Here is an 11,022-nt window from a genome sequence, read left to right as displayed (position 1 = left end):
TAAAAAAATCATAACTCTTTAAAATTTTCGCCTAAAATTCTATATGATGGCTTATTTTTTGCGTCACTAATTCTACTTTTTAATGACAGTAATTTTACCCAAAAATCTACGGTGAAACAGGAAAAAAAATCAATGTGCGACAAAATTGATGAAAAAACACTTTTGTAAGTTTTGGGGGCTTCCGTTTTTTACGCAGTACATTTTTCGGCAAAAATGACACCTTATGTTTATTCTGTAGGTCCATACGGTTAAAATGATATCCTACTGGTATAGGTTTGATCAGACTTCTTGATCACTTTTTATTCACTTATGCGCGTAAGCCATTGAACGTGCAGTTTAAAAAGCGATATATTTTTATAATTCGGACATTTCCCAGGAATTACAGACCTCTTAGTTTAAAGGGGTACTCTGTTCCCTTGCTTTTGGAGCTCCGCTCCCCAGCATCCGGAAGTTATTGTTCCGAACGATGTGTGTGCAGGCTTCCGTGTTCAGGGCTGCCCCTTGTGGTGTCACACCCGCCCCCCTCGTGATGTCACGAGGGGCGGCCCTGAACACAGAAGCCTGCACACACATCGTTCGGAACAATAACTTCTTGATGCTGGGGAGCGGAGCTCCAAAAGCAAGGGAACGGAGTACCCCTTTAACCTCCGTTGTATGTAAATTGTTTGAGGGTTTTCTGAGATGTCATTTTGGAGTATATTGATAAAAATAAATGTATGACCCCATATCAGCATGGCTTTATGAGGGATCGGTCCTGTCAAACCTGATCAGCTTTTATGAGGAGGTGAGCTCCAGACTGGACCATGGGGCAATCGCTGGATGTTGTATATCTGGATTTTTCCAAAGCATTTGATACGGTGCCACATAAAAGTTTGGTGCATAAAATGAGAAGGATCGGGCTCGGGGAGAATGTGTGTAAGTAACTGACTCAGTGATAGGAAACAGAGGGTGGTTATTAATGGTACTTATTCTGATTGGGTGACTGTTACTAGTGGGGTACCAACAGGGGGCAGTCTTGGGTCCTGTTCCATTTAACATTTATTAATGGGTTGTATAATAAAGTAGCAATCTTTGCAGAATATACTAAACTCTGTAAAGCAGTAAACACTATAGAGGACAGTGCACGGTTACAAATGGATCTGGATAGTTTGGGGGTTTGGGCTGAGAAGTGGCAGATGAGGTTTAACACTGATAAATGTAAAGTAATTCACATGGGGAGGAAAAATCCGGGACAGGGTTATATATTAAAAGGGAGAACACTTGTGATGACTGACGTGGAAAAGGACTTGGGGGTCTTAGTTAACAGTAAATTTAGCTGTAGTGACCAGTGTCGGGCAGCTGCTGCCAAGGCAAATAAAATCATGGGGTGCATCAATAGGGGCATAGATGCCCACGACAAGGAAATAATTCTACCACTGTACAAATCACTAGTCAGACCACACATAGAATACTGTGTACAGTACTGGGCAACAGTGTACAAGAAAGGTATAGTGGAGCTGGCAAAGGTTCAAAGACGAGCAACCAGGGTAATACGGGGAATAGGAGGACTACAGTACCCAGAAAGATAAGAATTAGGGTTATTTAGTTTAGAAAAAAAGAAGGCTTAGGGGAGACCTAATAACTATGTATAAATAGATCAGGGGACTGTACAGAGATCTCTCCAATGATCTATTTATACCCAGGACTGTATCTATAACAAGGGTGCATCCACTACGTTTAGAGGAAAGAAGGTTTCTACGCCACCACAGATGGGGGTTCTTTACTGTAAGAGCAGTGAGACTGTGGAATTCTCTCCCGGAGGAGGTGATCATGGTGCACTCTGTAAAAGAGTTCAAAAGGGGTCTGGATGCATTTTTGGAGAACAACTTTGATGGTTATGTATACTAGATATTTAGGGACAGAACATTGATCCAGAGACTTATTCTGACTGACATATTTGGAGTCGGGAAATAATTTTTACCTCTACTATGAGGGTTTTTTGCCTTCCCCTGGATCAACTCAGTAGGGACTAATTAGGGATATAGGTTGAACTAGATGGACTCTGTTCTTTCAACCTTATGAACTATGTTACTATGTTACCTGGGAGCCAACACCGGGATCCTTTGCCTGCATGCAGCATCTTTCATCCTATTCACTCTGCTGATTACTGTTTCGACCAATCGGATAAAAATAACGGTGGAAATGTGTGAGTTAGATTTGGGAGGGGATCGGACTGGAGGTCTTGTGTGTGTTTTAGGTAAGGGATGCAATGTGTGTTAAAAGTGAATGTTGGGTCGGCTAGGTGCAGAGTTTTGTGGACGAGTACCTTTTTTATTATATTTAAATTCGTTAAATAGTTGTTTTAAATATATTTATTTTTCCTTGTAAGGGCTTTACTCCCCTCCCGTTTCTTACCTGTGGCCAGATAGGAGGGGCAGCACATTCCCTGGTTGTCCATTCTATGTGCACCCAGCAGCCTATTTAGTGAAGAGGGGGCCAACACACAAATTCTTACACTTCCTGCATCTTCTCTCTGCAACTACTGTGTCTGGCCTTTAGCACAGAGCCTGATAATTGGGGACGCTGGAGAAAGGAGCTGCAGATGGTCTGTGCTGGGCCCCCTCTCCACTAAACAGGCTGCCGAGCACCAGTTACTATATCACAACAAATGCCCCACGAGGGGTACCAGGGTCATAATATATTCACAACTATTTTAGGGGAAACCCCCAAGGGGAACCCTTAAACTAAGTACCACCTAAAATCTAACTTTTATTAGTCTTATTAAAATGTTAAACTAAATAGTAAATATGCGATTTCCTTATGGTGTAGTCTACACCACTAAATTTAAAACCACAGCCTCAAACCAACTCCCATTGTGATATTATTGTGATAACTGCAATTAATGCCAGAATGATTGCACATTGATCATCCTCTTGGATGTGATGATCTGTTTTGAGGGGGTTGAGAGTGGCTGCTAATTAAAAACTTCGAACATTAGCCAGCGCCTCCAACGTTTCGCTGGCACCCCAGCTTCGTCAGGAAGGGCTAGCCACCAGCCCTTCCTGACGAAGCTGGGGTGCCAGCGAAACGTTGGAGGCGCTGGCTAATGTTCGAAGTTTTTAATTAGCAGCCACTCTCAACCCCCTCAAAACAGATCATCACATCCAAGAGGATGATCAATGTGCAATCATTCTGGCATTAATTGCAGTTATCACAATAATATCACAATGGGAGTTGGTTTGAGGCTGTGGTTTTAAATTTAGTGGTGTAGACTACACCATAAGGAAATCACATATTTACTATTTAGTTTAACATTTTAATAAGACTAATAAACCAAGTACCACCTAAAATCTAACTTTTAAGGGAGCACCAGTTACATCACGATAATCGCCAAGTGTGTGCGTGTGTGTGTGAACTTTAGAAGCTTGCAGAACAACTAATCAACCAGCCAATTAATAGATTACGTCAACTATTTTCATAATCGATTACCGGTAGTTGTTTCGGCCTTAAAAGTTGCTTTCGTTATTAATTTAGAGGGACTAGTCGAATTACAAACAGTTGGTTACGAAGGTGGAGATAACATTTAAAGGCTAAGCACAGGCCCTTAATTTTTTTTTCTTAAAAGGGCTCCCGTAAAGTGGTAGTTTGACATTTATGGCAATTAAACTAAATTACGTGAAATAGAAATAAATGTGGTGGAGTGCTGGGACTGTAAGATACACAACAAATATCCATTTCAATATATCATGTCTGTATGACTTAACCCCTTAAGGAACAAGCCCATTTTGACCTAAAGGACCAGGCCAATTTTATTTTAGCATTTTCATTTTTTTCCTCCTAGTCTTCTAAAAATCGTAATTCTTATATTTTCATCCACAGACTAGTATGAGGGTTTGTTTTTTGCATGACCAGTTTTCCTTTGTAATGACACTCATTTTACTATAAAATGTATGGCGCAACCAAAAAAAATACTGTGTGGGGAAATTAAGAAAACTGCAATTTTTGAAAGGTTTAGTTTTCATGCCATACAATTTACAGTAAAAATTACTTTATTCTGTTGGTCAATACAATTAAAATGATACCCGTGATTACATACTTATTGAATAAAAAAAAATAAAAAAATTGTAACCAGATTAGTACGTTGAAAAAGTTATAGGTCGTCAAAATAGAGGGATTTTAATTTTTCTGTATAAGCGGCATAATGAGGGCTCATTTTTTGCACCGTGATCTGTACTTTTTATTACCATATTTGTGCATATTAAACTTAATTTTTTTTTTTAAATAAAATGTGACAAAAGCATCAATTTGGGACTTTTTTTTTACATTCACCATACGAGATCAATAACATATTTTAATAGTTCAGACATTTTATTTATTTTTTACACTAATGTCCCCATAGGGGACTATTTATAGCAATCATTTTATTGCTAATACTGTTCAGTGTTATGCATAGGGCATACCACTGATCAGTGTTATGGGTTATCTTCTGCTTTGCTTGATCTCAAACCAGAGCAGAAGCAGCCGGGAAGGCAGTGGAGGCAGGTGAGGGGACCTCCGTGCGCCATGTTAGCTGCGGCCGATCAGATCAGCATAAAATGTCGCCACGCTGCCATGCTCTGTATTGATCATGGCATCTGAGATGTTAATGGCAGACATCCGCACGATTATGAATGTCGGCCATTACCAGCGGCTATCGGCGTGTGACGTCACGCTCCGCCCCTCAATGCAAGCCTACGGGAGGGGGCGTGATAGCTATCAGTCGCTATGTAGTCGCCCGTAATCAGACCCGAAGCGAACACGCTCCGGGGACTGATTACAAACGGGGTGCCGCGTGCATGATCGCGGGCGTCCCCAGATGCCCGCGATCACCGGAGAACCCCTTTAAAAGACCTGCACCTGGCAGTAGATTGAGTGATGCCTTTGTATCTGTGGTGTTGGGGCTGGGGGGGGGGGGGGGGAAGAGTGTGTTTGTAGTATGTCTGGTTGTCTGTCTGTGTGGGCCTCCTTTTGTTGGGTCTCAGAGTTGCTCTTCTGTTACTTTGGTACTCATTTTGCCGCACTCTCCCTCCTTGTGCTGGTTTCTGGGACCTCTCGAGAGTGCTATTGTCTGGGATTGTTCCTATTTCGCCATGTTGGCGGTGTTTGTTATTGAAATTTGCAAAACAAATTTAAAAAATAAAAACTGCACGTGGTACTGTAAGTAAATTCTCATTTATATTGCAATTCTGCACAACTTGTTGGCCCTCTGCATTGTACTTTTGATAATAGGTTCAACGATTTATAAATCAACCCACAACTTTAGCAGGATTGTATGACCATATATAATGATTATGGAGGCCTCCCCATGGCAGATGTTGGGAGAAGGGGAAGTGTCAGGCAAGTCAGATTTCAAACATGTTCAGGCCTTTTGCACTTCAAAAAGATGTCACTGCCTGGCAGCAGCTTTAACCACACTTAGAAAACATACTTGCATGTGTAACAGGGGATCAAGAGAGCTGTTCATTGACGTGACATCCTAGAGTGTATTGGCAGCCTAATGAGGACAGCACCGATGGCTCAGGTACACCCCATTGGAAAGGTAAATGCTAGGAAGAAAAACAATACTATACAAAATATAGATGCAAAAAAAATTTTTTTTTTATCTTTGTAGACTGACAAAAACCAGTAGACTGACATTTTGTTTAAAATTTTGTACTGTGGGTTACAAATCCTACAACTGAGCAATTACATTAGAAAAAGTGATTCAACCTTAGCATAAGGCACTTACATATAGAGAGAACACAATTATAGGCATAAAAAAAGAAAAAAAAAAAAACTCAATAGCTAACCCGCGGGAGACATGTTTTATGCCCTGTGTTGTTTTGATGGCCTTGCAGGAAACAGATCGGGCTCAATAACCTGCTGAATAAAGCAACTCTGCAATGAAAAATTATAATTATTTTTATTTATTGCAGCTCAGTACCATGAAGTGAATGGAGCCACATTGTAAGGACACAACATAAAGGACAGGAGTGGTACTGTTTTTAGAGGGGGGGGGGGGGGGGAAACTCTATATTTCTATTAAAGGAGATATCCAGTGGTGAAAAACTTATCCTAAGGATAGGGAATAAGATTCAGATCGCGGGTGGGGAGGGGGGCCCGAACGCTGCCCCCCCACAATCACCTGTATGGGGCCCCCGGCTTGCTGGCCAGATCGTGTGGTGGTCAACACGTGCTATCTAGCCAGCGAGCCGGGGCTCCGTACAGGAGATCGCGGGTGGCCCCAGCGGTCGGACCCCCCGCGATCTGAAACTTATCCCCTATCCTTAGGATAGGGGATAAGTTTTTCACCACTGGACTACCCCTTAAAGCAGGGAATTACATAAGATGAGCCTACATGTTGGGACTTCCCATAGCTGCATTTTTGAGCCCCAGTTTTGACATAGAAGGAAATGAGGTTTCCTTTGCCTAAAAATATATATGCACATGGGATCTCCCCCTCTGAGCAGACAATAACCTAACACAAACAAGCAGCAAGTGCAGAGTGTTATTTATTAAAAAAAAATAAGACAGCTGCATATATGTTGTAGTGGTTGTGCCTGGTACTAAGGCTCTTTAATAGCAGCCTGCAGCACCAGGTACAGCTGACCAAATGTATGGCGCCATGGCTGGTAAACAATGAAGAGGCTCTGGCCCCTCTCCAATAGGGGGACAGAGACCCTCACCAATTCTCTGTCCTAAAGATAGGCCATCAATATTGAAGAATGTTATTAAAAAGTAACTGCCCTTTGCTATACTAACCCTGATTTATTTAGGTGGGCAGTGATACCTGTAGAAAATGATCGTCTAAAACTGCATCAAAAAGCCGTCTTCTTAGCGAACATGGCCAGTATGTATAAGATGGAACAGAATCTGTCACAGGAGTCTGGTCTGGATAAGAGGGTGATCTTTCAGAGGTCTCACTGTACTATTTTTAATATACCTTCGATAACCCATAAAACAAATATACACTGTGTATAAAGTTGTACTGAAGACTAAAGTTATTGCAGGTAATGTGTAGCTTATACCAGTGTGGATGAAATTTTTTTACACTTTAGGAGTATTTTTTAAAATTCTTAAAGGTGATATTTCAATAGAAAGGAAACCATTCTTAAAAGTTTTAAATACAAGAAACAGGCTAAAAATAAATAGAAGTTTTTATCTTCTAAAATATACTACAATAAAGTCAGCGCCAAGGAATGCAAAATATGCACAGAAAGATAAATTATGAAACAAGAATGTATACATCTATATAAACAGAAGAACCTAGAAATGCAGAAAAGGAGGAGTTTCCATGTACCAAACCCCACCGCACTGGCATATAGAAAAACTACAAATAATGGGCATTTATGAAAACACGTTATATACAGCTGTATTTGTGACCCATGCTCCTGTCCACTTTGACAAAGATTGTGGGCTCAGAAGAAGGAAACTGAGTAAGATCAGGAGGTAGACGCCACCTCATATACTGCAATCATAGACTCTATAGATTGTCCCTTATTTGGTTCTCTATTATCCACTCCAAATACCAGCAACTGGATTTCCTGTAGCATGTATATCACATTACCCCTACATGCAATTATGAGCATCATCTGTTGGAAATACAGAATATTTTTCTTATGGCAGATTTAAGTGGAAACACTGCTGCCTAGCTGGTCTGCAAAAATAATGGTAACAATACAAGGTAGGTATTAAATGCTGAAGATGCTGAGCCTGGTACCATAGGATTTACATTTTTCCCACTTTAGTCCATAAAATGTATTTTTTTTATTGCTCTAATATTAGTACCTAGAATGGCCCTGCATTTTGATTTACTGGGTATTCTCCCTCCAAATACGGAAATAAAGTCCAAAGAAAAACGTCCAGGACATTCAGGGTCAGCATTCAGAGGAGGATTTCTTGTCCATTTTAGTCAGACCTTCAATAAATGCACCAAAAACAGTCTAAAATTTTATGCAAATATATTTGTGACAAACTCCAGGAATCTTTTTCCATACTGATCGGGGTGTACAGTAGAAATCTCCGCACCAGCCTAGAAATAATAAAAATAAAAAAAAGAGTAAAAAGACGCTTTTAAGCTATTTCACAAAAATTTTAACGCACAACTGTGAAACTTTAAGCCATATAAAACTAAATCCAATACATTAAAAGGGGTTTAGAATTGTAAGGCAGCATTGATGTTCATAAAAACCACTTTATTCGTAAGTCACCAACAGTCGGGTAGTTGTGGCCAGCGGTTCACAATGCCCGGGGCCACCACACCTACCTCCTTTACTACAGTGCTGGGATGGCTGTGTGATAGACACACCGGTGCTCAGTGCATGCACAGTTGATCCAGCCTCTGTGTATGCAATGAATTCTCAGAGTGAGCGCTCGCTCACAATGCCTTTCATTGATGTACTGGGTACTGCGGTCACTAGAGGCAAAGAGCTCTCACTATGTGCAATACGCAGGCACGCTGAGCCAGGAGGCATCGAGGGAGAGAGAGAATGCTAGCTCGGAGAACTCCCATCGCTGACGGAGTCTGGATTTAGGCTGCATGCGCTAAGAACCTGTGTGTCAATCACAAAGCGGTCCCAGTGCTGTAGTAAAGCAGGTAGGTGTGGTGGCCCCAGGCATTGCAAACCACTGGACATGCCTACCTGACTGTTGGTGACTGCTGAATAAAGTGTTTTTTTTTTATGAACATCAATGTTAATATAAAGAAGGCAAATGTAATGCGGAATTACAATTCTACACCCCTTTAACAAACTGAAATTTAGTTTATATGGCTGTCCAGGAATTTTGGAAGTTGCAGTTTTGCATCAGCTGGAGGCACACTGGTTGGGAAAAACTGTCCAAGAGGCACAAGGATTGGGCATGTTGAAAGCTAATTTGCCTCACCATTACCTCTCAAGAGATCTGGGGTAAGGGAAGAGCAGAGAGATCTCCCCACACAGACTTTTGGCCAATCCTGATTACTTTAGTGTTTTCTGGTGAGCTTTAAATTAGATCCCATCTCCTACTGAGAGATTTAACTGCAAGTTTGTAAAATATCTTAATAGGCAGAAAATCATTAATACTTGTGAACCATGTAGGATTCACTAAGCAAGATCAACATAATACTTACCCCATGCTTCACCGTTTTGGCTGCATGAGCGGCTTTCTTCTTTGCATCATACTGTGTAAAAATGTCAATCAGTCCCATGAAATAGACTTCTTTCTGTGGAGCACCTGAGTGGGAAGACAAAGTTGCTTAATGTGTTTGTACTCCCAAAAATCAAAGATTGAGAAGGAAACTTTAAAAGAAAAAAGTTTCAAGATGGTGCAGCCTCCACACATGGTAAACACTTCTACCAGTAGACTAATTCATAGTTTTAATTCTGTGGATCTTTTATTACCAACATCTGGCTTTGAAGCAAGTGCTAGATCAGTTTGACAACAAAATAGCTGGATGGACAGCACTGACTCCTGACAGGAAGAAAAGTGCTGCATGCTGTAGGTATGTATAAATAAACATGCATTGTATATGTATAAATATATGCTGTAGACTTCCTGTCAAACATGACAAATAACACCACATTATTAAAATAAATCTTACTCTCTGAGCTTTTAATGGCATAAACATCAATGATTGGATCAAATTCTCCAGGGCCTAGAGGTTTATGGGAGTTCAAGTAGCCGGCAATTCCTTCCGGTGAGGTCCCATAGGAACCAACAGTTGCATGAACTGTTCCCTCATTTTCAGCATCCTCCTCTTCAGTCTCGTATTCCTCTTCTTGCTCTGCTCGATGGACATCATGTATTCCCAGCAACAGACTATAATCCATGATTTTTAACTGTACCAGAAACTAACAAGAAGCGATAAATGTAAGTGATACATTGATACATCCAGTACAAAAGAAAAAAAATAAATTTTTTAGCCGTTTAGCTTTTGGCCATCTCTCAACATACTGGGACTTTCCTGCTGTATTTTTGTTGCTTTTTTGGGTAACAACAAGTGCAATAGTCCCAAAAAAAGGCTATGCTAATAAAAAAAAAACGCAGTAACAAAGGGCTTTTTTACAATTCAACAAAACTTCATAGTAAAAAAAAAAAAGCAGCATTGGGGGGGATTTTAACATCAGTAAAACAGACATTTTATAGCTAAAAAATGTGGGGGAAAAGTAGAAACATGACCTTACAGACGTACAATATACTAATGAAGGCAATAAAACTGGTCAAGCATGTAAGCATACTTGGATCTCCACTTGGCTGATTTAAAAAATAAATAAATCTAAAAAAAAAACAAGCTAGAAAAACTGAACACAAAACCTGCTTAAAAATTAGGTTCCAAATGCTGTTTAAACAAATCCTTACAGGTGTTATAGACCTTTACAGAACAGTGGATCTTTTTTCCAGAAAAAGTACTTCATGACGCATGATAGGGGCATTATATGTGAGGGGCGCATTATATGTGAGGGGCGCATTATATGTGAGGGGCGCATGATGGGGGCATTATATGTGAGGGGCGCATGATGGGGGCATTATATGTGAGGGGCGCATGATGGGGGCATTATATGTGAGGGGCGCATGATGGGGGCATTATATGTGAGGGGCGCATTATATGTGAGGAGCGCATGATGGGGGCATTATATGTGAGGGGCGCATGATGGGGGCATTATATGTGAGGGGCGCATGATGGGGGCATTATATGTGAGGGGCGCATGATGGGGGCATGATGGGGGCATTATATGTGAGGGGCACATTTGGCCCAGCCTCCCCCAGCCTCTACCTCCAGTGGCACCCAGATAATTTGAGTTTGAGATCCCGCCTTAGACAATTATCCACTATCCAGATGGATGTGACTGCTGGGACCCCTGCAATCTTCTGTATGGGGGGCCGGCCACTTACCTGTCCTCCAACACCTTCCTGGATGAGAGCCAGCGACATGATGTCCTGCCTCTGACAATGATTGGGCGAGCCATTACCTGCTCTCATCAAGGAAGGTGGGGGCTGGGGCGCAGACAAGTAAGTAGCCCGGACCCTGTACAGAAGATTGCTGGG

The 11,022-nt window shown here is 41.3% G+C and overlaps 1 protein-coding gene across 3 annotated transcripts in view; it reads right to left on the bottom strand.

Moving 5' to 3' along the window:
• Nucleotides 1-6,516: 6,516 nt before the first annotated feature.
• PIP4K2C (phosphatidylinositol-5-phosphate 4-kinase type 2 gamma) overlaps nt 6,517-11,022 on the bottom strand; it is a 63,988-nt gene continuing 59,482 nt past the window's right edge. For all 3 annotated transcript variants that reach the window (XM_056562569.1, XM_056562571.1, XM_056562570.1), the window contains exons 8-10: nt 9,578-9,827; nt 9,107-9,210; nt 6,517-8,029 (exon numbers count right to left, since the gene is read on the bottom strand). In XM_056562569.1, coding sequence (XP_056418544.1) covers nt 7,949-8,029; nt 9,107-9,210; nt 9,578-9,827 — 435 coding nt within the window. In that variant the 3' untranslated portion in view covers nt 6,517-7,948. The remainder of the gene's footprint in view (nt 8,030-9,106; nt 9,211-9,577; nt 9,828-11,022) is intronic.

Source organism: Hyla sarda, chromosome 2 (genome assembly GCF_029499605.1).
Source record: "Hyla sarda isolate aHylSar1 chromosome 2, aHylSar1.hap1, whole genome shotgun sequence".
Classification (NCBI taxonomy): Eukaryota; Metazoa; Chordata; class Amphibia; order Anura; family Hylidae; genus Hyla; species Hyla sarda.
This window is presented reverse-complemented; position numbering and strand designations above follow the sequence as displayed.